The following is a 26,601-nucleotide window of genomic DNA, read 5'->3' as shown; positions in this document are numbered from 1 at the left end:
CCCTTGCAAAAAGAAAATGGTCACCGTGTAATCTCTATGACTTCAAATATTTCAGTAAATATTTCAATAATTAGAAGAAATTGAATCTGGGGCTTTTTTTCTAGTCAGATAAAATCTGGACATTTCTATTAATTTCAAATACCAAATCTCCTATAAAGCTTTGAGTCTGTGAATTTGTATCTGCTTTAATTTCTTTCAGGTTCTGGCATAAAATAATAACTGGTAGGGGCTTTGATTTGCTGTATATGGTTTATGAACTGTGGTCTTGTGGGTACTGTTTAACATATAGACTCAGAAGCCACAAAAAAGTAGAGAAAAATAGCAAGTGGCGCACTCCCTAAGAGACTGGGATTGGCTATGGAAGGTAGAAGAAAACATAGTTAACACCTTAGCTGCTACTGTCATTGCACCATCTGTTAACATTTCCTCTTTGCTTATATTTGCACAACGTATTTTACCGTATTTTAACAGTGGAGAGTTAAGGTTGCTCAAGTGCATTTCCAATCAAGAAAACCACTAGAAATTCAGGAAACCATCAATTAAGTTAGCATTCACATCCACATCAACCTCTTATCATCTAAATATTTAGACACTCAAACATATTCACAGAGCGCACAAGTGCTAATTTTTATTTTATTTATTTACCTATATCTTGACACAGGCAGATCAGTCTAATGGTAAGGCCTATAAGGTGATTTCACTTCCATTATAATGTAATCAGACTCTTTGATGGTATTGCTTCTAAATTATTTATTCCATTTTAAAAGGAGGAAAAGGTACATCTAGGTTAACTAAATATAGAAAATTTCAGGAAATATAATTTATGATAAATATTGGCATAAAAGATTATGTTTACATCATGTTACTATTTATATTTTCGTATTTTACACACTCTCAAAGTACAAAGGAAATTATATTAATACAGAAATTAAGTTTGTGCACAAACTTTTTCAAAATTATGAAATGCAAATGGTCAAATTATCAAATAAATGTTTTTTTGGACAGATTGCTCCTAACAGCAATGGGAAAATATTGCAAATGTGTAATGTGATTGAGTTTGCTTTCATAAGAGGACCTTCATTCCTGTATATTCTTATTTTAAAAACACAACTTTAATTTTCTATTCATGCCGTTGCATCACTTTGAAGTGTAAATATATATCTTAATTGCAAACACGCACAGTTTGGACAAAATAGCAGGTTGATACTTACAGAAACCACAGCAATACTCTTCAGAAGTCAGTTAATGCTGCATTCTGGTGTGCAAAGGCCAGCATATGAGAAAGTATGGAAGCCTTGTTTACAGACAATAATTGAAGATTAATTTTTTTTTATCTTTCTTTCAAAATCCATGTTGCCAGACTTGATCATTAAGTGCACCATTTTAAACTTAATGAGATTTCCAATTGTGCACAGTCAATGACATGCTCAAATATAAATAACATTGGAAGATTTATTTCAGAATGCAAACATAGGGTACGTCTACACTTGCTCCCTAGTTTGAACTTTGGATGCAAATGTAGGCGACCAAAATTGCTAATGAAGCGGAGATTTAAATATCCCGCGCTTCATTAGCATGATCTTGCCGGCGCATTACTCCGCTCAACAGCTACTTCGAAAGTGAAAGTGTGCGCCAGGACACATTAGTTTGAACCAACCCCCTTGGTTCGAACTAATGTTACTCCTCAAAAAATGAACACGTGTAGACGTACCCTTAGCAAAAGCTAACATTTCTCACTCGCCCTTACATGACAAGTCTGTGGCTGTCTAGACTACAGTTTTTTTAAGTGGCCTTTTTTTCGAAAAAGCTTCACCTGCTTCTAGACTAGATTTTTTCGACTGCGGTAAACCTCATTTTACAAGGAAGAAAATATTTTTTCAAAAGAGCTCTTTCGAAAAAAGGCGTTCTTGAATGCAAACCGGGCTTTTTCGGAAGAGAGCATCCAGATTGCCAGGGTGCTCTCTTTCAAAATTGCGGCTCTTTTTCAAAAAAAGTGGTTACTGTCTAGATGATCTCTTTCGAAAGAGGCTTGTAGTCTAGACATAGCCTACAGTATTTGACCAAAAAAGCTAACAATTACAAAAATATATTATTATTATCACTATTATTGTTTAATTTTCTTCTTTATAACAAAAGCTGAAGGGATTTTCCCCTCAGACAATCCCTAATAATTTCACTTTGGGGTTGAGAGAAAACATAGGGGCTACGTCTAGACTGGCATGATTTTCCACAAATGCTTTTAACGGAAAATTTTTTCCGTTAAAAGCATTTGCGGAAAAGAGCGTCTAGATTGGCACGGACGCTTTTCTGCAAAAGCACTTTTTGCGGAAAAGCGTCCATGCCAATCTAGATGCGGTTTTGTGCAAGAAAGCCCCGATCGCCATTTTCGCGATCGGGGCTATCGGGGCTTTCTTGTGCAAAACAATACCGTGTTGTCTACATTAGCCCTCTTGCGCAAAAGCATTTGCGCAAGAGGGCTTTTGCCCGAACAGGAGCAGCATAGCATTTCTGCAAGAACACTGACAATCTTACATGAGATCGTCAGTGTTCTTGCGGAAATTCAAGCGGCCAGTGTAGACAGCTGGCAAGTTTTTCCGCAAGAGCAGCTGCTTTTGTGGAAAACCTTGCCAGTCTAGACGCAGCCAGGATGTTTTCCAACAGCAAAACATATCTGTAAGTTAAGACCTCATGAAAAACAAGGGGTTAATAATGGGAATAATTTTGCAATCGCAGCCAACTCTTTAGCTAGTACATGTATTATTCATGGATAACAGTTCTCAAACTGTGGCTATGTGTTTCATTGAGAGCAGAAAATGACTTCTCATTTCCATATGATGATTTGCATTAAAAAACATTTAAAATAGTTGTATAATACTACTTTTTCATGCAAACAGTAACTGCAGCTTACTCATAGAACAGGTGGTCTGTGCAAATCACAAACCAAAGGAAAGTCTGTTCATGAGAAACTCTACTAGGGTATAGACCAGACTACAACCTTATGAAAGTTTTAGAATTCTTGTGATTAGTGTGCATTTGCCTATATTTGCATGGGTGGATGTGTATTCATATCTAATTAGTGACTTTCATTGATTCAAACATGATTGTGTCTCTTCATTCAAACCAAGGTGCCTAAAGTTAGGCACCTAAACCCATATTTACACACCTGAGTAACAATGGCTTGCTTTCATAAGTATTGAACAACTGCAGTGAACATTCATCATAATGGCTGTTACTAGTGCTCAGGACTACTGAAAAAAATCAAGGCATTGAAGCAAAACAATTGGAAAATGATGGCCAATATATTTACCCAAAATAAAAGATTTAGGGGATCTAATATCCTCCTGCATTTCACAGAGGATTGTCAGACACTCCCATTTCAGCAGAACAGAGGAGCATATTTCTTAAAATACAGGCTACATAATAACTTCAGTACTGAATGCATTATACTTCATTTCTGCACTACCCCCGCTGGATACAATCTGTATAGGAAGAGTGATCCAAATACTGCATTGCACATATCTGACTAGTCTTGCAATCTCCTTCACAGACAATGCTTTTGTTGTAACTCACAATGAAATTATTGTAATATTGTTGAAACAATTTGCTATGTGGTATAGCGAATTGCTTTGCCATTTCATATAAATTTTCTGGCTTCAAGTCTTCAATATCATATGCTTTGGTCAGGATGTATTCTAGTTTCCAGTCCGACTCATTTTTCATGTTTGCATCTGTGAGGTTCAAGTAAAACTGCCAAAGATCCTACAGATCCAAAAAAGAGAGAGAGAGAGAGCACACAGTTGTATTGCTTTTTAGCTTGCTTCATTAAGTTTTTAATATTGATTAGGAAGCTGTCACTGCTTATTATTCACAACTGAGTAAGAGGTCATGCCCCACCACAAGAGTTGGGCTCACATCATAAGCTGACACTTGTATGGCAATGATGGTGGGGGAGAAAAAGAGAAGAGAGACAAAAGGGGTACACTTTAAACTCAGCTACACTATTGGAGGGTCTTTACTTCAAAGAAAGGAAACCCGAGTCCCTTATGCACATCTCTGGTGAGCTGGCCAAATTAACATCTAAAACAGAACTAGGTTCCATATAGAGGGAAAAACATACTAAAGGCTGAACTCATTTTTTCACGTGCACCATTTGTTGGGCATACAGATACATGGCCCATGGAGGCCATGGGAAGAACCTCAGGAAATGATCATCTGTAGGAGTGAGGATCACGTAAGAAATGGGTAGCAGATAAGCACATAAGTTTTGCCATTGACTCCAGTGAGGTCAAGTTTTCACCCCTGAACCTTCAGGAAATTCTCTTCTGGTGTTTTATACAGTGCCAGACTAAGAGCATCAAAGTTTTCTGTCACCAAAACTCACACATGGCTAAAAAGAAACCTATCTAGACGGGCCAGGATTTTACCTGACTTTCCCACTGCTGAACAAAAGTTTTTTTTCTGACTTTTATTCTGTTTTCGAGGGTTTAGGCGGCAGAAATAAAAGTGGGAAGTGGATCTTTCAGGCTCATCAGAGGCTGCATAGTTCCTATTTGAAGTTTTTTCCCTTCCGCCTTCTACCATTAAGAAGACAGAACCTAGCACCAACCTGGCAGCTAGACATGCAGTATGAAAAAGGCCTGAACTGTAGCTATTTTAAGACTGAACACTAACACAATACTTTTAATTGTTACATACCAACAAGTTATAATGAAAAGGATCATACTGATATAATCTGATTCCAGGATTGTTGGACTCCTTCTGAAACACACTTTTCACTGGAGTCACAGCAGGTGCCACAAACAAGGAATTTATTGGGTTTTCTGAAAAACAAATTGTGAAATAATCATTTTCCTTAGGATAAATGCTTTTAGAAATGCATTGTTTACATAGAGAACAAACAAGACAAGACCCAAGAGTATTTTAGTGATTTTTGCACTGGGATAACTGCACCAGTAAAACTGCTCAGCATAGGGGTGCTGCATTGCTTCAAAGCTAGATAAGTCTCCCCCATCTGAACACCATCTTACATTAATGCAGCACATCTACATTGGACACCTGCACTAGAATACCTGTATTTGCATAAAATTCCAGGATGTAGCCATACTCCGTGTATCCAGTGCATTTCTGTTAGCCTGATGACAGATATGGCCATTTTCTGAAACAACCGTATTGAAACAAAAATAGCAGTCATGTATAGCACAGAGAGACCAGACTAACACGGCTACCTCTCTGTAACCTTATTGAAGGCAGACAAAGTGGGTGAGGTCATTTTTCTTTTATTGGATACATATTTTTAGGCTATAATAACTTCAGAGAGCTACCACCAGGAGAGATTCACATATTCTGATCCAGACTAGATTCTTTAGAGAAGCAACAGACAAAGTAAGGACTTCTGGATAAACACCCTGGCTATGTCTACACTGCAGGCTCCAAAAACTTGTACAAATGTACATGGCAATGTAGATGTGCTCTTGCACAAGAACTTTTTGTGCAAAAGTTCAGTTCTTGTGCAAGAAGCCTGCAGTGTAGACATAGCCCCTGAGTTTAAAGTGTCCCAGGGAGGCCCCAATCCTTCCTTTTATTATTTTATTTGTAATATTTTTACGTTAAGAATAAGCACGTCTGAGGAGAAGGAAAAGCAGGCCTACTCATAATCATGCAGTTTGAGCTGCAGGGACACTTGGTGTAGACAGGGAGCTGTGCGGCCTGACAATACCCTGGTCAGGAGGGACAGAGAAAGACTCTGCAGGTCGCCACCCAAGAGAGCCGATGGCTAGGAAGCCAGAAGCCTGAGAGTGGGTGCCCTAGCTGGACTATGGAGAGGGAAATCAGGTTCTGGTGCCCTAAGCTGTGACACACCTCACTAAAGGAAATAGATCCGCACTATTTTCAAGTTACATCTTACATGCAAATTCCTTTATGTTTTTGGTATTATCAGACGTGCCAGGAGCCGACAACAATTTATGCTGAAGCTCACCTGACTAGACTATTAGGGTATGTCTACACTACAGTGTTATTTTGAAATAGCTAATTCGAAATAAATTATTTTGAAGTATGGCGTCTACACACACATTTTGAAATAATGTTTTGCTATTTCGAAATAGCGTGTCCACACTAAGTGGACGCTGAATTGCATTTAAGGCCAGCCAGAACCAGGTCCAGCAGGGCATCAGGTGAGGAGTGTCTTAGCCTCAGGCAGCAGCCACACAATCTGAGGCTTGTGCTTAAAGGGAAACTCCGCCCCCCCCACCCCTCCCAGGACAGCCGGTTCTCAGGTTTCCCTGCTTGCTTGCCTACCTCGTTGAGGTACATCAAAGCATTTTGTGTCTGCATGCTCTGCTTGCCCTCACTCGGACACCACAGCAGTCTGCAACATGGAGCAGGAGCTGCCCCTGGGCATGCTAGTGCTTCTCTTGGACGCACTGCTGCGAACCTGGCTGCACTTTCTGAAGGCTGCCATCCGGGAGGTCCATTGGGGGGCTGTCAGTATCCAGGAGGCCCTGCGGGAGAGCTTCCACCCTGAGGAGCACTAACAGTCTCCCTGGTCTGCCCCACTTGGGGCTTGTGCCTCATTCCTCCCTCACGTCCTTCCACTTACTCCTCCCTAACCCCCCTTCCTGATGTCAAATAAAATACATTTTTTCATAAACAGGAACTGTCTTTATTGAACAAAACTGGGGAAGGCGGGGGAATGAAACTCTGGTGAGACTGGGGAAAGGAGGTGGGAGAAGGGAGGACAGAGGAAGGGGAAACCTGCGAGGAGGGAACTGGAAGGGGAAAGCAATGGGAAGAAGGGGGAGGGGAAACTTAGGGGTGGGAGTCTTGCCGGGCCAACTGTCTCCCAGCATTGCGGATGCGGGGGCCTTGGTGTCCCCGGAGGGATGGGGCGGGGATGGAAGGTGCGGAGGGAGAGAAGGAGTGGGAGGAGGAGCGGTAGCTGGGGAGGCAGCAGGTGCTGGAGCGGCAGGAGGCAACACGCTGTGCATCAGGGTCTGCAGATGCTGGCAGATGGCACGGCCCTGGGCAAGCTGCTCCCGCCGGAGCTCCAGATCTTCTTGCACCCAGTTCTGGAGGGTGCAGTGCAGGGCTCGCAGGGCCCCCAGCTGCTGCTGTTGGTACCCCTCCACGGCACAGGTGGTCCTGCGGAGCCCTCAGGTGTGGAAGCATGTCCCAGGTGGGGTGGTGCAGCTGTGGAGAAACAAGAGAAGTGGTCAATTATCCCTGAGGACACAGTGGGTGAAGCCAAGTCCCCCTCTGCAAGGTGAGGATGACCATTCCCTGCACCATCAGAGCTGATGTGCTTGCACACAGGCCATGTTCGGAATGTCCTGCTATCCCCGGGAGTGGGAACTTCACCGAGACTGCACCCATGCCCCTGTGCTGTGTATAGTGTGGGTGAGGTGGGGGGGAGAGGTTCCTTGCCTCTGTGCAGAATGGCCTTGTGGAGGGAGGGTGATCTGCTGTGTCCCAGCCCAGGGTCAGGAGCATGTCATGTCTCTTCACACACGCATGTGGCTAATAGGCCAAGGCCTGTGTGGCAGCCAGGTGGGGCCACGTGCTGAGGAGTGGCACGGCACATGCTCACACGTGCACAGGTTGCTGCATGATCCATGGTAAGCAAGGCCCATGTGCGCGGTCCGTGATCTCCCTCCCCACCCTCCAAAAAGGGGACAGTGAGGGCACTCACATGTTGTTGTCTCCCCGGATAACACCGGTGACAGGTCTGCTGGGACGGCTCAAGGGTCCTGGCTGCGTGGCATGCTCCCTCTGAGCTCCTGCAGCTCCTGGTGCTCCTCCTCCATGCCCTGGTCAGGGCCCTCCGCTCCAGGATCGATGACCCCCGGGATGGCACGGACCGTCCCACCCCCAGGATGAGGTCCAGGGTGTCAAAATAGAGGCAGGTGTCTTCCCCTGTTTGGGAGCTGCCCCATGTGGCCCTGGCATAGGCCTGCCACAGTTCCTTAATTTTCATGCGCACCTGCTCCTTGGTGCGCACGTGGCCTTTGGTGGCCAGGCTATCAGTCATCCATCTGTAGACGGCTGCGTTCCTCCGTCTAGTGCAGCGATCATGGACATTGGAGGCATCCCTCCAAACCTCAATCAGGACCATGATCTCAGCACTGGATCAGAAAGGCACCCGCCTTCTCTGGCCCCTGGCAGGCTCCTGGGATCTGGGGGACTGGACTCGGGGAACAGTGGAGGGCTGGCTGGCACTGGCTGCATGGCTCATGGTGGGGCCACTGGGTCAGGGGCAGCGACTGCTGGCTTTGTGCTGGCAGGCCTGGAGCTGGCATAGGCACTGTGGCCAGAGTCTACCTCTTTAAGGACTCTAGGGTTGGGGGAGAGGAGAGGAGAGGAAGTTTTCCTGGGTGTGCCCAGAGTGGCCACTAGGGCACCCTGGGAAGGGCTGGAGGCCCCCTATTTTGAAATAAGCATCTACACAGCACTTATTTCAAATTTGGTGTTATTCCTCATAGAATGAGGTTTACCAAATTCAAAATAAGCGCTCCGCTATTTCAAATTAATTTTGAAATAGAGGTCTGGCTGTGTAGATGCTAGGAAAGTTTTTTCAAAATAACGGCTGTTATTTCGAAATAACTTTGTTGTGTACATATACCCTTAGAGAAACCCTTGCTGGCACCTCTTAGGTCTACCCTGCTCTTAAGAAAAAGTCAAAGGGATGGCTTTTGAAGACAGATGAAAACACAGGTACATGTATTTAGATGATCTCTAAGAAGAAAGTTAGATATTATTTTATGCAGCTGACGTAACAGAGCAGATGTCTGAAGGCTGAATGCCACCGGTGAGTAGAAGCTCTGAAAGCTGAAGAGCAGTTCTAGAAAGCAGCAGACTCATCTGAAAGAGATGCAATTGACTCTGTATCTCAATACATGGATTTTGGCTGCAAATTCCAATTGAGTTTGAAAACAGCAAAGCTTTGTCAGTAAGAAAATGCCTGCAATGAAAACAGTCTCAAAAGAGCCAAGTCATAGGGTACGTCTAGACTACATGCCTCTGTCGCCAGAGGCATGTAGATTAGGCTACCAGACATAGGAAAATGAAGCGTCGATTTAAATAATCGCCGCTTCATTTAAATTTACATGGCTGCCGCGCTGAGCCGACAAACAGCTGATCAGCTGTTTGTTGGCTCAGCGCGATAGTCTGGACGCGCGGGTGTCGACATCAAAGGTATTTGTCGACCACCCAGGTATGCCTCCTGGGATGAGGCTTACCTGGGTGGTCGACAAATACCTTTGATGTCGACGCCCGCGCGTCCAGACTATCGCGTTGAGCCAACAAACAACTGATCAGCTATTTGTCGGCTCAGCGCGGCAGCCATGTAAATTTAAATGAAGCGGCGATTATTTAAATCGACGCTTCATTTTCCTATGTCTGGTAGCCTAATCTACATGCCTCTGGCGACAGAGGCATGTAGTCTAGATGTACCTATAGTTAGCAACATTAGACATGTCCGTGCTTACTTCTGTCAAAGGAACAGGACAATAAAACAGATTTAGCAGCAGAGTATTTAAATATTTAAGCATCAATTTCTAATAAAAACAATGTCCCTTGCAGCCACACACACTTAAAAATAAGCGATTTCAGAGCTCAATGCAAAACCTTCAACGCTGGGTACTTATCCCAAAGGGAAATCACCTGATCAATGAGATGGCCCAAAGACAATTTCTTTTTGCCCCTTCTCCCCATTATCTTAATTAACTTTGAAGTAGCAGGGAACCCTGCAGAGAGGCTCAATAATGATGCAGGAAACAAAAAGCAGAACACATTTCCTTGGCCTGAGAACATTCCCTTTGACACACATAACACAGAACAGGAACTGAACAGTGTAATTTGACCATGTCACCGAAACAGAAGAGAGGAAAGGCTAGAGATGCTTGTCTAGGAATTACTAGTGTTAATTAGAAGTGTGATGCTTACAAAGTCTCTTCTAGTATCAACAGAAAAGGAATATATGGACAGTTTATCTTACAATACAATGTGTAGTTCTTCTGCATAGTTCTCATTACAGGAATTTTGGAAGAACAGCATTCATACAGTGTTGCATAGTAAGTGTTCAACAACCTTGATAAAATATAAATAAATGACACCTTCATCCACCTTTATTTTTAAAAATAATTCACTCCAGAGTGTGATGGCCCCAACACATACCAAAACATTATTTTACTTGAAGCCCATCCAGAAAGGATGCAGCAAAGGCACTTGTATTTTACAAAATCATTACCTCTCTCATCCAGAAGGATCATGATACTATCTCTATGAGTGTGTCCAAAAAACTGTCCAGCAATAACACCACTGTACTTGCGAAAAATCTTTACTAATCTCTCATTGTAATATTCTCTTATTGCAGTAGTGTTCCTTGCAAAAGGCAGATATCCTACTGGCACATGTCCTATCACATATACCTAAAAGATAAGAAACAACATATATTTCATCCTCATACGAAAAACATTTTTAGCTTTACCCAAGACCTCATTAACACTCTCATAATAATACTGTCTTTGACAGACTTTGCCATCCTCAACCTTATAAGTTAATTTTATTAGAGCAGCATGAGTAATTAATAACAGAGTACGTAATTATGAACCAATATTTAGAAACTTTACATCAGAAAATGAGCATTATAGGTGAATACATTTATTACAATATTAGAGAAGTACCAACTCCTAGAGCTAAAGCTGCATATATTTCCTTTATAAACCTTTCTTTTTGGACATTTGTAATTCTTTGAAAAATATTTGCCAGGGTGACTTTTTTAGCATTCTTCTTTGGACAAGTTTGACTATTTTGGGGAAAAATATGTAAAAAGATTTCAGTCATTTAGGAGAGAAGGAGAGTGAAAAAATACACTTGTACCATTATTTTTATTTAATAAAATGTATTGAACTGTTTTAGGTTCCATAAAAAAGGGTTGATATTTTATTGCAGGATCTGATCAGTAATGGTGTAATTAAATACTGTAGCATAATGTATCCACACAGGAGACAAAACTGTGCGAGCAATTTTAACTTTTATTCCCTTACTTTTGCATGCTCAGCAGCCTGAACAATATTTTGTGTTCAGAATGAGGATAGTGTCTGTGAAATAAGGCATGCTTTTCATGTTTATGAGCTGCTAAAAGGAAATAATGTAATATTTGTACTGCAAGTACATATACAAATACACCCATGTTCTCTGCTAAATTGATATAGATGCAACTTTCCAATCAATTTCCCATTTAAATAGGAAATAGATCCTCTTTATCAAGTATTGTAGTTTTGTGGATAATCCCATTTGGGATTTCCCACAGCAGTGAAAGCTCTGAAACAGGTATGATTTTGATCTCAGTTGCAACACCAGAGATCAGGAGAGAGATCAGAATTATAATGGTATTAAACCTGTATAAGTCAGACCAAAGTCAAGTCTCTCTTCTTTCTTAGTGCTCACTACTACACACAGCAGGTAGAAAATACACATTTCTTAAAGATTATACCCTAACAAATCAATTGCAAATTCTGAAAACAATAGTCTTGAAACTTGATTCAGTTCTCTTTTCCTTTTGCTAGCATTCTTTCAATGACACAAATAGTTATGATGGATTCCACTACCGACATTGAGTTGATTGTCTTCTGCATGTTATCCCTTACCTTCTCCTGCTTTTGAAGAGAGATTTCTAGTGTGCTCTCCAACCAGACTAACTGGTTGGCTGGGTCAGTTATATTCAGAGTCACATGGTTGGGGCTGTAATATAGGTTTGTGTTCAAACTGATTATCCTGAGTGGCTGAGAGCTAGCATTGGATTGAAATAATTGTGTATAAAAACCACCTGTGAAAACAAGATCAACATGATTTAGAACAAGAATGCTTTTGAAACAAATTCAGAGTGAAAGTACCACACTGACTATTGGAATAGTAAGACTTCAATCTGCCAGATTCTGACAAGCTTACTCATTTTGAAGAACACCTTATTTCACAAGTAATCTAGTTGATTTCACTGTATTAAATATCATTCAGAGGTGAGGAAAATGGTGTAGGACATTTTTAGGACCTACTTCTACTTTTTGCCCTTTGTTTGTCAGTTTGCAAATGTGTATGAATTGGGTAATTGCAAAAGTAGTGCCAAATGCAACAACAGTATTTCAGACATGAGGAGAATTCTTAAAATTAGAGTTGTGCAAGTTCATTGATTTTTGTGTAGTTAAAGGGCATCTGACTTCCAAAACAGTGGTCCAGTTTAAGAAAATACAATGTTTTCCCAGCCACTCATATTCATGTAGTAGAGTGAAAAATTAATCCACAACCATGGCCAAGCCTCTATAGCATACAGCACAACCTCAAAATTACGAATGCCAGTTATGAACTGACCAGTCAACCACACGCTTCTTTTGGAGCCAGTAATATACAATCAGGAAGTGGCAGAGACCAAGCAAATACAGTACAGTGCCTTGTGAAACATAAACTACTAAAAAAAATAGAAAGTATCATTTTTTCTTCTACATAGTAACATTTCAAAGCTGTATTAAGTCAATGTTCAGTCGTACACTTTTGAAAGAACAACCATAACATTTTGCTCATGCTTACAAACATTTCAGAGTTACAAATAACCTCCATTCCCAAGATGTTCATAACGTTAAGGCTTTACTGTTGTACATACATACTGTGGAGCAGATCCCCAGCTAGCATAGCTCCACTGACGTCAATTAACACCAGCAGAGGATGTGCCCCTTTCACATTAATTTTTAATTAGAGTTTCTCTCTTCCTTTCTTGCTGTCAGGTTCTTCTTACCCAGCCTTTCCTATTCTAAACACCAACCCCCAAATATTCCAGTTCAAATTAAACTTCCAAACCTAAAGCATTTGTGAGGGTTGGAAATTGAGTTGAGTTTGTCAACCCCTTGGCTTTAAAAAAATCATTATAGGATAAGACTATAATAATATCTGATGGACTAAATTAGATACAGAACATTTTAATTAATTGTATAATCTCAGTGATTATTTGCTAGCTCCTCATATTGCATAAAGCATTATTAGATCTTTGAAACTTGCTCTTTGAAATGCAAATAGTCTCAAAATAAGTAAACAATTCTTCAATTTTTTTTTTTGAATCTCTGAGTTCACATCCTTGATAGTTATACACTTATTTTAGATTGTGAACTCTTCCATGCAGGGAGTGAGTCCCTTATGTTTGTGCAAAGCTTACAACATTGTAGGTGCTACCCAAAGCAAAGAATGATTATTTACTCTAGAACAAGAATAAAGTATCACTATAAGAATCACTCTAGACAGGAATTGTTATACAGCAAAATCAATAATGCTTTTACCTCTAGAGAAATTGGGCCAAATTCTCTACTGCACTGATTCATCCTTACACATAGTGCAGTAAACAGGGTAAATCTATAGAACTACCAGTCCTCTCAGCATTCAGTTTATAAAATGTAGGTGTATAAAATGAATTTTACCTTTCTTGAAGGTACTGACTGCATCATCAGTTAACCAAGGTGTCCAGAAATTTGCTACTGCATTGTAAACTTCATTGGCAGATACAGGCAGCTGATCCTGTCCAAAAAAAAAAAAAAAACAAAACAGAACTTTCATCAGTCTGAGCACACAAATTCATGGATATTTAAAGTCAGAAGGAACCATCTAGTTTGATCTCTTGGAAAACACAAGCCACAAACTCTCATCCAGCTTGTCGAGGAGGGGGAGCTCAAGGCACTCTTCTGACCATAAGGTATCACTGATGAGCAGTGCAGCTCTGGCATTTCTTTATACTGTAAGGCTATGTCTACATTGCGCTTTCTTGCACAAGAACATATGCAAATGAGGCATGGCGATGAATATCATCATGCCTCATTTGCATACTTAATGAGCTGCCATTTTTGCACCAGGGGCTTTTGAGCAAGAAGGAGCAGTCTACACTGCTCCTGAAAATAAGCAGCAGAACGGCTCTTGCGTAAGAGGGGGGTTTTGCGCAGGAAGGAGCAGTGTAGACTGCTCCTTTTTGCGCAAAAGCCCCTTGCGCAAAAATGGCAGCTCATTAAGATATTCATCGCTGAGCCTCATTTGCATATGTTCTTGCGCAAGAAAGCGCAATGTAGACGTAGCCTAACAAAGATATGTGGGGCATGCAGCAAAAAGACTTTTATGGCCCTATTTACATGCAAAGCCTGAAAGACATTTTGTCCATAGGCCCTGAGACAGAGGCTCTACCCCTAAGTGCCTACAAAGTTTAATTTTTTACATTGCATTTAAATAAAACTGAAAACCACCACAATATTATTTTCCTCTTTTTTGCTCCTATACTAAAAATGTGAACAGTCTTTTTTAGGAGGAAAAGCTTTCCATTTTCTGTCTCAGTTTGAGGAGAGATTTACTCTCATTAGGCTTTGCAGAGCCATTTGAGCATTGCTTGGGTCAGGTGAAAGTGCAGGAGTCCAAGTTAAGGATACTGATAAAACTTTTATGTGTAAAAATCAAAACAAAATGGAAGAGGCACCCTCCCCCAGAACAGCCTAGTGGTTAGGGCACTCACCAGGGCTATCAGAGGTCCAGGTTCAAGTAATCAGAACAAAATGCCTGAATTTCAATCAGAATTGAATGTGAAGTCTTTTTTTTTTTATGGCATTTCACATCACTACAGGTTCAATCTCTATGATCCAGACTTCCATAGTCCAGCAACATCTTTGGTCTGGCATCCCCATTAGGGACATCAATGTGTAGTTAACTATAAGATTAACTAATAATTTGTTGACTACTCGCATCCCCTCTCCACTCTCCCCCCTTCCCTCCACCAGGGTGGCAGAAAGCAGGAGCTGGTGCTGGAAGCAGGAGCCAGTACTGGGGGGAGCTGGTTTAAAAGATAGGTTTTTGCCTACACCACCCAGCAACCCCTGTATCAGAGGCAGCAGCGCGGGGCTGCCAGCAGCTGGTCTGCGCAGAGAGCTGGTTTTTAAACAGGCTCCCCTTGCAGACCAGGTCCAGCCTGCCACCCTGTGCTGCTCCTCTCACGTATAGGCATCAGCACGGGGATGCAGGGGGCTCCCCAGGAGTGGGGCTGGGAGCTCACTGCCTACTGACCCACCCCAGGAACTATCAAATAGTCATGTAACTGTAAAGATTTCATGCAGTTACATGACTATTCAATTACCCGATATCTAACATCCCTAATCCCCATGGGTGCTCCCAGGTTTGAGCACTCACAGGGAAAAGCCAGGCCCCACACTCAGCAAGTGCTCCACCTCCCTCCCAGAGTACCATAAGTATTCAGGAATAGTCAACATGGATTTACCAAAGGCAAGTCATGCCTGACCAATGTGGTTTCCTTCTATGACACTGGTAACTGGCTCTGTGGACATGGGGAAGTCAGTGGATGTGATTAAACTTGACTTTTGTAAAACTTTTGATATGATCTCCCACAATATTCTTGCCAGCAAGTTAAAGTAGTATGGATTGCATAAATGAAAAATAAGGAGGATAGAAAGTTGGCTTGATAATCGGGCACAACAGGTAGTGATCAATGACTCGCTGTCTGGTTGTCGGTTGGTATCAAGCAGAGTGCACCAAGGGTCGTTTCTGGGGCTGGTTTTGTTCAACATCTTCATTAATTACCTGGATGAGGGGATGAACTGCACCCTCCACAAACTTGTGGGTGACACTAAACTAGGGGGAGAGGTAGTTATGTTGGAGGGTAGGGATAGGATCCATAGTGACCTAGACAAATTGGAGTATTGGGACAAAAGAAATCTGATGAGATTTAACAAGGACAAGTGCAGAGTCCTGCACTTGAGATGGAAGAATCCCAAGCACTGTTACAGGCTGAGGACCAACTGGCTAGGGTGCATTAGGAGGAGCAGCACTGTCAGCAGATCTAGAGAAGTGATTATTCTCCTTTATTTGGCACTGGTGAGACCACATCTGGAGTACTGCATCCAATTCTTAGCCCCGATTACAGAAAGGATATGGATGTATTGGAGAAAGTCCAGCGGAGGGCAACAAAAGTTATTAGGGAGCTGGCGCACAATTTACGAGGAGAGGCTGAGGGATTTGGGCTTATTTAGTCTACAGAAGAGTGAGGGGGAATTTGATAGCAGCCTTTAACTACCTGAAGGGGGCCTCCAAAGAGGATGGAGAGAGGCAGTTCGCAGTGGTGACAGATGATAGAACGAGGAGCAATGGTCTCAACTTACAGTGGGGGAGGTCTAGGTTGTATATCAGGAAAAACTATTTCACTAGGAGAGTGGTGAAGCACTGGTTACCTAGGCAGGTGATGTAATCTCCATTCCTAGAGGTTTTTAAGTCCCGGCTTGACAAAGCCCTGGCTGGGATGATTTAGTTAGGATTGGTCCTGCTTTGGGCAGGAGGCTGGACTTGATGACCTCCTGAGGTCTCTTCCAGCCCTAGAAGTCTATAAATCTAAGTAGCTCATTTGTGGTCCTCAAGATCAGAGAAGGAGGGGAAGAGCGGAATAGAGGATGCTCAGGGGAAGAAGCAGGGTAGCTGCAGAGTCCCACAGCCAGAGGCAGATCCCTGCAGCCAGCGGAGAGGTCCAGGAGCACAGGCCAGTGGCCACAGGGCTCAGTGCATTCCTGACCCCAAGTCACGAGGCTCCACAGCCACCCTGCCTCTTCCCCCGAGCACTCCCCAGTCCAAATGCTGGCCCCTCTGCTGCCACCAGAGCAGAACCCTGCAGTGGGCAGCAGCAAAGGGGCTGTCATTGTCCTCCCTTGTCCAGCATATTCCCTGGTTTGGGACTGGTCATGTCCTGAGGGTTATGGACCAGGGAGATCCAACCTGTAGTAAATGAGTGCTGGAAACATTTAGGCTACGTCTAGACTAGCATGATTTTCCGCAAATGCTTTTAATGGAAAAGTTTTCCGTTAAAAGCATTTGTGGAAAAGAGCATCAAGATTGGCACGGACGCTTTTGCGCAAAAGCACTTTTTGCGCAAAAGCGTCTGTGCCAATCTAGACGCGCTTTTGCGCAAAAAAGCACCGATCGCCATTTTTGCGATCAGGGTTTTTTTGCGCAAAACGAATCTGAGCTGTCTACACTGGCCCTTTTGCGCAAAAGCTTTGCACAAAAGGACTTTTGCCCGAACGGGAGCAGCATAGTATTTCCACAAGAAGCACTGATTTCAGACAGTAGGAAGTCAGTGTTCTTGCAGAAATTCAAGCGGCCAGTCTAGACGCAGCCTTAAAGTAATAGAATTAGGGCTTAAACACTCTGTTGCACCAAAAATGTCAAGGTTTCAATTTTTTTGTTTTGACTCAGGATGAAAATGACACCTTTCTGATTCACAAAATATTTTGGTTTTGACTTTCATGTGGGAGAGCAGAGGGAGAATAGTATTATGGAGATTTTCACATTTGTTCAAATAAAACATAAAACTTTGCATTTTGAGTAGATACTCCTGCTTCAGGGTCTGTGAACAAAGCATCTTTCAGTCTTTACGTGCAAGTAGAGCCATAAAAAAAAAATCAGTCTCTCTCTTCTTGTTGCATGTACCGTGTATCTTTCTGTTTCTCTGAAGCAATTTCCACAGTGGCGCTAGTCAAATATATGGTTAATGTTCCTCTACCACATATGCTTAAATCTAGCTCGAGATAAAAGGCTGAATTGTGGCTTCAAGGAGGCTTGGAACTGGCTCCCAACTATAGGGTCATGTTCTGTGTTCAGATTCCTAAGTTAGGGAGTCTGCTCTAAATGGAGTTACCAGGTAGGCTTGTGCAAGCAGACAAATGTGACAACACAGACTCAATATTTTCCACATCTGTGGTAACAAGAAAAGGTCCAAAGATCATTAAGTAGCTGTACTCAGTAAGTCTGAAGCAAACGGAAAAGAAGAAGTGGCTCAGCGTATTGTGGCAATAGTATTTTGCTCCTGCTTTTGGACTGCAACAACAGCCATGTGTGCTGTGTCTTGTCAATGTCAGTTTGTGGCACATAATGCCAACAGTGAGGAAGTGCCTATAAAAATATAACCTGTACAAATCTATACAACCCTCACATATCGTACAAACAGTGTCTCTCTTGTGTACTCCCATTCCCTCCCTCCCTCACCCTGGTTACTTTCAAACCATAGGGGAAAATCATGGTAATTCTGCACATTGATGAAGTTAGATATTTCAAAACAAAATGCCATATAATAAATTTTCACATATTTCAGAGTGCAGAACTCATGGAAACTGATGCAGTTTCCTTTTAAACAGCATACAGAAGTATGACAGTTATCTTTCCTAGTTTATCATATTTCAGTTTTTTACATTGTATATGCTTTACAAAAATGACTAACATTCACCATGCAAAGTGCCCAATAGCTAAATGCTAATGTCTGCACTGAGCATTTACATTGGCTGATGTGTATGAGAATATTTGTATGCAGCAATCTGTGTCTAAATCCCAGGAGAACGTAAATTATTCTTTCTAAAATGCTGAAGTGCCTTTTTTTAAAAATGAACTAGATTTTATTTAAGTAAAGGGATGAAACAGATGTAGCAATACATTACATTAAAAGATCCCCATTAGGGTTAATGAACTTGCAGAATGCTGTTTGGAGATGGACTGTTTTAGAAAGTGCCAGCATTTTACAGAATCCTAGCTAAAATTTAAAAGAAAATTACTGCAACTGATCTGCATACATAAAAGCTACCTCCTCCCCTGAGATCTGGTACAAGAATTTTTAGGAGGGTGGTGAAGCATTGAAATGGCTTGCTTAGGGAGGTGGTGAAATCTCCATCCCTATAGATTTTTAAATCCTAGCATGACAAAGCCCTGGATGGGATGATTTATTTGGATTGGTCCTGCTTTTAGCCGGGGATTAGATTCTATGACCTCCTGAGGCCTCTTCCAATCCTATGAGTCTATGAATTTGTCTCTTACTCCTTTGAACTCCTAAATTAACTTTGAACTATGTTTAGTGGATATGTTTGGTTTCTACTGTGTTTTCATCTATGCTGAGAACAACATTGCTAACACAATGTGGAAGTCAGAATGGCATTATCTTACCCATTACAAAGATAGCTTCCCCAATTATCACCTCTAATATCATTAGCTCACAGACATTTACCTCCCCCCCCATACCCCTTCTGTTCTGAAATTTGATTTGTCCTTTTCATATGTGTTCATTTTTTAAAATTGTATCCTTTGGTATATATGGTTGTGACAATTTTCTTCCACTATTTGATCTGAGGAAGTGGGTCTGGCCCATGAAAGCTCATCACCTAATAAACCATCTTGTTAGTCTTTGAAGTGCTACATAGTCCTGTTTTTGTCAACAGAAGTATCTGTAGCGATCCCAAACTAGGTCAAAACCAGTAATGCAATTTTTTACATAACTGAAGGAATGCTGGAACTTTTTGTTGATAGTTGTTTTTGTTTTACGTTGCCATTAGAAAGCAGAGGAAATTAGAAAAAATGTTCATGGTCCTGACCCAATGTTCAGTGAAGCCAATGGGCACACTCCTAATGAACTTTTAAGCAGGCCTTGCATATTAGTGACATGCTGACACCTTCCATTAAGGATGCCATCTGTAGTATTGAGATCAAATATTACACACAATCACATGATTTACCCCACATAAAAAATGAAATGTATATAAACTGTGTATATGAGGTAGTGGTTTTCTCATGATTTGTAAGCTTCCAATTTATCTAAGTGAGCTTGTACTTAACATCTCTTAACAAAAAGTTGTACTTAATATCACTGTAGTTTGGAAATATTTCAAGGTGTAAATTTATCATATGATACTGCTTCCAGTATAATACACACATACAAATTTCATTTTTACTCAAGTGCTCATCTCTTTTATTTATACACTGCTATCCTGGTAAAGAAGCCCATCTGCTCAACTTCCAGAAAATTCATTTTACCTGTGGCCAATAGTCATGATTACCCAATGCAGGGAACACCTGGAGGTCTGGAAAAAAACTTCGAATGGTGGAAGTCATATTGCCAATAACATTAATGACGATCTCTGTGGAAAGTTCCCCAACTGGAACATGAGGAGGGCTATCCCTAGAAAAAAGAGAACTTTGTAATGTCAAAATAGCTGCAACACTAAGAAAAAAAACCCTACTCATCTGTTGTTCTGAATAACTTTGCCGATTAATGTAAATTCTACCCAGGAACACTGATACAGAACTCAAAAGAAAAGCCTGTGAATTGTCTGAGAGGGTCCCTGCCAAGTTCCTCCCTTTACAGATACGTTCCATGTCTAACATGATAAGTACTTACCAGTATTAAGACTTCTTATAATCAAACTAATCTACTCAGAATTGATATATAATCTGGATTTCATTGCTTCACTTCTCTCATCACCTTCCCTCCATCCCTCCAAAAGCCATTTAAGTGTTTGGGGTTTTCCTTCCCATTCTACTGACAATAAAGTGTAATGGGTTAGTCTGGTCTGTTTATACATACACTTGTCAGCACACTACTCCCAATATATTACCGTATTTATATAACACATTTTAGCTAGGAAGCCAAACTAATCACCTCCAGTTCTTTTGGAAAATACCATGGCATACTGATATGGCCCTCATCACCACAGAGTTCAAATGTTTCACAAGCATTTATGTTCACAGCATCCTTGAGATAACTGGAGATATCATTACTCCCATTTTACAGAGGGGAAACTGAGGTTTGTGTCCACAGTCAACATAGGAAATGAACTCTGTTCTCCTTCATCTCAGGCCAGTGCCTCAACTACACAATAAGTGGACAGGCTTGTTCTAATTCTCATAAAAAAGAGAGTACCACCATCAGCACTATACTGTACTGAGTTATCAGTGAAGACTGACTCAAAAAGAGGAGGATTGTCTTGAATTGTTCTTAACACAGGAGTGGGGAACTTTTGGCTTGCAGACCGGATGCAGTTTGTCAAGGTTAGCCGCTGGAAGGCTGTCAGATGCTTTGTTTACCTGACTGCCCAGTGGCACGGCACCTCACAGCTGTCAGTGGCCGCAGTTCGCTATTCCCAGCCAATGGGAGCTGCGAGAAGTGGTGGCCCAGCCGTGACTGCTTCCTGCAGCTCCCATTCGCCAGGAACTGCAAACCCTGGCCACTGAGATCTTCAGGTGGCCATGCCTGGGGACACTCAGGTAAACAAACTGTTTGGCAACGTGCCAGCGGCCAACATGCTGGCGGTTCCCTATCCCTGCCTAAGAACTGACACATTTTTTTCTTGAAAGTTTCCCTTCTGAGTAGTAGCCAGGCTTGTTCCAGCCATGTTCACCACATAAGTCAAGGCATACGTATGAGCCCAATGTGCAATTAAAATAATTAGCTTCTGAGAATTAGGTTGGTGTGCACAACCGTGCGGTAGTGCAACCAAAGATTGAAACCACACAGTGACTGCTCCTTCAGTTGTTAGAGATGAGGAGGGCAGCATTAAAAACCAGACATTTCTTTTAACAAGCCACATCACAAAATAAAGGACAGAGAATTACTGCAGATAACGAAAACATAGTTGATGAAAATCACATAGCAGATTACCATGGTTACAGAGCAGCTGCACTTCTTTCTCTGTTCAGGTTTCTCTGTGTGCATTTCCTTAGGTCTCAGGCCTTTACCTAGACTCGGGTGGAAGTTCACAATCATCCAACTCTTACACTGGGCTTTAGCCTACAATAGGCTCTGCACCAGCCATTCTTACCCAGAAGACTGGACTGGCTCCAGGTACTGCAGATTCCCCTTCAAGAGTTTGTGATTAGAGGTGTCCAGTGACCAGACTGTCCTCTTAACCTATACAGGATCTCTATAGAACATTCTTAAAACTGAAATACCCACCTAGAGAAGTGAAAAAACAGATCAACAGAGCCAAAAGAGTACCCAGACATGAGCTACTTCAAGTCAGGCCAAGAAGAAAAAACAACAGAATTCCACTTATCACCTACAGCCCACAACTTAAACCCCTCCAATGCATTATCAACAATCCTGGAAATATGACCCCTCACAGGTCTTGGGGGGAAAGACCAATCCTCGCCTACAGACAACCCCCTAACCTGAAACAAATTCTTTCCAGTAACCACGCAGTACACTTCCATCATTCTCATCCAGGAATCCACTCCTACAATCAGCCCCATTGCCAACTCTGTCCACACATCTACACAAGTGATTTCATCACTGGACCCAACCACATCAGCCACTATTTCAGGGGCTCATTTAACTGCACATCCACTAATGTGATCTATGCCATCAAATGCCAGCAATGCCCCTCTGCCATGTATATTGGCCAAACTGGACAGTCTCTATGGGAAAGAATTAATGGACACGAATCAGATATCTGAAAAGGCAACACACAGAAACCTGTTGGAGAATACTTTAACCTGCCTAGGCACTCATCAAAGTCACCATGTTGTTTCAGGCCAATTCCACAAGCCGAATACACTGTAAAGCATTGGAACTTAACTTCATTTACAAGTTTGGGACCCATCACAAATATATGAATAAAGACATTACCTAGCTAGCACACTACTTTCCACATCCTAATGACTTAACCAATCAAACAATGGGTACTTAAGAACAATTTGCACCTTCTCTATCAGCTTCACATAACATGAACACTCTAATTCACTATTTTTTCCTTTCCTTTCCCCTTCCATCCCATATTTATTTTGGAACTGGACTTTTAATACTCCATTCATCTGAAGAAGTGGGTTGTACCAACGAAAACTCACGATACCATCTACATGTTTTGTTAGTCTTTAAGGTGCTGCTAGACTATTCACTGTTCTTTAAGTTTTTTCTTAGACAAAAGTATTGTTTATTTTAACAAAAGAAATAATGTCTTTACAGAAAAAATATGTTATAAGTAGAAGATGCGGGGGGTGGGCTGTGCTGGGGACCGGACTGGGAGGAAAGGGGGGCAAAAATGGTAACCTTGCAGGCCTAACGTCTTCATAATCTCCAGTGGGTGCCTTTCTCTCAGCCTGGTTCCCATAAACTACTCTACACTCTCTCGAGTGTGTTTCTTTTTAAACCTGACAGAGTTCTTTTTATTACTTATGCTCCTGGGTCTCTTCCTTTCTTGGCATTATTGTCTCTTATCACCCTCAAGTGTGTAGAGAAGTGCCTTTCTTTTGATTCATTCTTTTTCATAAATTCTTAGTGATTAAATTCAGATGGGACTATTAAACCATATAATCTGACCTACTGTATAATACAGGCCATTCAATTTCACCCATTTAACCCTGTATTAAGACCAGTAGCTTGTGCTTGGCTAAAGCACAAGCAGGTATCCAGTCTCCAAGACAGTGATTCCCAAACTTTTTCCCATGGAGGAACCCCTAAAATAATTTTTCATATCCCAAGGAACTCCGACCTATGAAAACATTTGCTTGGCCAGAAAAAGTTGACAGCGGGGAGCGTAATTCAATTACTGCTAAATTATTGTCAAGAAAATTTATTTGTAAAGAGCTGTTTTATATATATATATATATATATATATATATATATATATATATATATATATATATATATATATGTATGTCAGCTCACATTATAAGAAAATTTGTATTTATTTATTTATTTCACGATTTCTCCCGAACCCCAGGGTTCCGTGGAACCCTGGTTGGGAAACACAGCTTCAAGAAATGGAGAATACACCCTTTTTTCTTGGTAGTTTGTGCCAATGGCTAATCACCATTGATTAAAAAAAAAAGTTCTTCATTTCTTTTTCTCTCCTGTTTGTTTTTCCCAACAGCCACTATTGAACTATACAATTATATTCCTACAATAAACATTGCAAATCAGATAAATATACAATATTAATAAATTATTCCACAGCACCTTCAAATCTGTTACAGAGGGCTTAAACATTCAGCCTTGCAACTTTTTAGTAGGACTTTCAAATGATTAAAAAAATCATTTCAACTGAAAGATAAAAAAGTCACAATTATTCATAGTTTTAATCACAAAGTAAAACAATAATAGATACCAATTTAAATTCACCATAGAAATCATATCCTCTGGAATGATGACTGAAGCATGAAGGGGCATATGAATGTTTAGAATATCTGGCCACAACAGTTCCATGTGAATGTAGGTGACTTGTGGTAGCTCTTGGGAGGTGCATCTCCCTCTGCCCCCTGCCAACATTTTAATTGATAAATGGGGTGTCTCCTCATGCCTCCTTCCTTTGGGTGGCCTTCCCTTCACCCTCTCTTCCTCCAGGCACCAGTTGTCCATACATGTGTGTGCCTACTCTCACTTTCTGGTGAGAGCATTGTAAATTAGGGATGTAAGCAACTAGTTGAATGACTACTCAACGACACGCTTTCTCTCCCCTCCTCTCCCAGCCTCTTTATCAGGGAAACAGGAGCTGGTGCACTGCAGCACCATCTCCGCAGAGCAAGGCGGAGCCAGGGAGGCAGAACCGCAGTGGTCCCAAGGGTTCATGCTGCCCCAGGGAGCTATCCCCACTGCGGCTCTACACTTTAAAGGTGGTAAGAGTCCGGGGGGTTCTTACTACAGTAAACTTCCGATAATCCGGCACCTTTAGGACCCAGGGGGTGCCGGATTATCAGATATGCCAGACTATCAGAAGGGAGAGCTATGAGGGGTCTGGGGTGGGAGGGGGGATGCCACCCCAGACTCCTCATAGTCCCCCCTTCCGATAGTCCAGCTCTGCCCCAGGCGTCCCTGATTCAGCCGCTGCTGGTCAGTTTCAGCAGCGGCTGAATCGGGGATGCCTGCAACAGAGCAGCTGGAGTGCTGCCTGGTTGGTCCAGTAGCGCCGACCCTTGGCGCTGCGAGACCAACCCAGCAGTACCCCAGCTGCTCTTGGGGACTCCTGGGGCAAAGCAGCTGGGGTGCTGCCGGGTTGGTCCCGCAGCGCCGCTCCTCGGCGCTACTGGACCAACCCAGCAGCACCCCAGCTTCTCTGCCCCAGACTTCCTGGAGTCAGCCGCTGGTCAGTTTCAGCAACAGCTGAATCAGGACGCCTGGGGCAGAGCAGCTGGGGGAATGCCGGGTTGGTCCCACAGTGCCAAGGAGCGGTGCTACTGGACCAACCCGGCAGCACCCCAGCTGCTCTACCCGAGGTATCCCCAAGACAGCAGCTGCTGAGATCTATGGCTGACTCCAGGAAGCCGGGCAGAGCAGCTCTGCCTCGGGCTTCCTAGAGTCAGCCGCTGATCAGTTTCAACAGCAGCTGAATCGGGACGCCTATGACAGAGCAGCTGGGGCACTGCCGGGTTGGTCCTTGCAGCGCAACATGTCGGCGCTGCCGGGACCAACCCGGTAGCACCCCTGCTGCTCTGTCCCAGGTGTACCCAAGTCAGCTGCTGCTGAAACTGACCAGCGGCTGACTCCAGGAAGTCCGGGGCAGAGCAGCTCTGCCTCGGGCTTCCTAGAGTCAGTCGCTGGTCAGTTTCAGCAGCGGCTGAATCAGGGAAGCTAGGGGCAGAGCAGCTCCAATGGTCCGGCTGCCCGGAGCACTTCCGGGTTCCTGATGGTGCCTGACCATCAGGAGTGCCGGACCATCAGATGCCGGATCATTGGAGTTTTACTGTACATTTAAAGTGCAGAGCTGCAGCAGGAGCAATTTGATTAGTCAATTAACATTCCTGTTGTAAATAAGAGGACAGTAGGATGTTAAATATCAGTTAATTGAATAGTCAATTGCTCTCATGAATTCTTATCGGTTACTCGACTATTTTATAGTCTTTGGAGTGAAGTTGGCAGCCCGTGTGCTCCGGCCCCACTCCCGAGGAGCCCACTGCCATTTCACACTGCTGCCTGCCAGGCAGGAGTTGGTCCACAAGGGGAGACAGTTTAAAAACCAGCTCCCCTCGCAGATCGGCTGCCTATCGCCCCACACTGCTGCCTCTCTCCCTGTTCAGGAGGATTGGCGGGGGGTCTCAGCTCCCAGACCCAGCGCGATCCAGGATTTGGCCGGGCTGCTGGTAAGCATGCTAAAACATGTACTGGCCATGGGGGAAGAGGGGGTGAATGAATGTAGTCTATAGCATTAACTTATAAGCTTTTGCTTATTGGTTAATTGGCTACACTATTACATCTTTAAGAGACAGTGTTATCTCCCCTAAATGCAAACAAACTTCTGTCCTAGCAACTAGCTGTACAAGAATTAGGACTGAGTGGACTTATAGGCGTTCAAGTATTACAGTGTTTTTGTTTGTTTTTTTGAGTACAGCTATGTAAAAAAATTCTATATTTGTAAAATTTCACTTTAATTATAAAAAGTATGTACTAGTTATTATATGAGCTGATTAGAAACATTAATTTTTGTTTATCTTTTAATACAAATATTTATAATAAAAATAATATAAAGTGAGCACTGTACATCTTATATTGTGTGCTATAACTGAAATCAAGATATTTTAAAATGCAGAAAAACACCCAAAATATTTACAATAAAATTAAATTGGTATTCTATTCTTCTTTAACAATGCAACTAAAATTGCAATTAATCATGAATATTTTAATCTAGTTCATTTGTTTTTCATTAGTCCCTTGAGTTAAGCGCGATTAATAATCCTAATTGTTAGTAATTCAGATAACGCAAGAGAAGCAGATAGAAGCAGCATTACCAAAAGCATCAAACTCAAATGTATTGCTGTGTGCAAAACAAATACTTGAGTATT

At 42.3% G+C, this 26,601-nt stretch overlaps 1 protein-coding gene across 1 annotated transcript in view; it reads right to left on the bottom strand.

The window, feature by feature from the left end:
• Positions 1 to 602: 602 nt before the first annotated feature.
• Positions 603 to 26,601, bottom strand: part of SMPDL3A (sphingomyelin phosphodiesterase acid like 3A) — a 30,563-nt gene continuing 4,564 nt past the window's right edge. The window contains exons 3-8 of the mRNA XM_075924071.1: positions 19,867 to 20,011; positions 13,458 to 13,554; positions 11,646 to 11,824; positions 10,244 to 10,424; positions 4,696 to 4,820; positions 603 to 3,759 (exon numbers count right to left, since the gene is read on the bottom strand). Coding sequence (XP_075780186.1) covers positions 3,460 to 3,759; positions 4,696 to 4,820; positions 10,244 to 10,424; positions 11,646 to 11,824; positions 13,458 to 13,554; positions 19,867 to 20,011 — 1,027 coding nt within the window. The 3' untranslated portion in view covers positions 603 to 3,459. The remainder of the gene's footprint in view (positions 3,760 to 4,695; positions 4,821 to 10,243; positions 10,425 to 11,645; positions 11,825 to 13,457; positions 13,555 to 19,866; positions 20,012 to 26,601) is intronic.

Source organism: Pelodiscus sinensis, chromosome 3 (assembly GCF_049634645.1).
Source record: "Pelodiscus sinensis isolate JC-2024 chromosome 3, ASM4963464v1, whole genome shotgun sequence".
NCBI classification, from domain to species: domain Eukaryota; kingdom Metazoa; phylum Chordata; order Testudines; family Trionychidae; genus Pelodiscus; species Pelodiscus sinensis.
The sequence above is the reverse complement of the archived record's forward strand: the minus strand, read 5'-3'. Positions and strand labels throughout refer to the sequence as shown.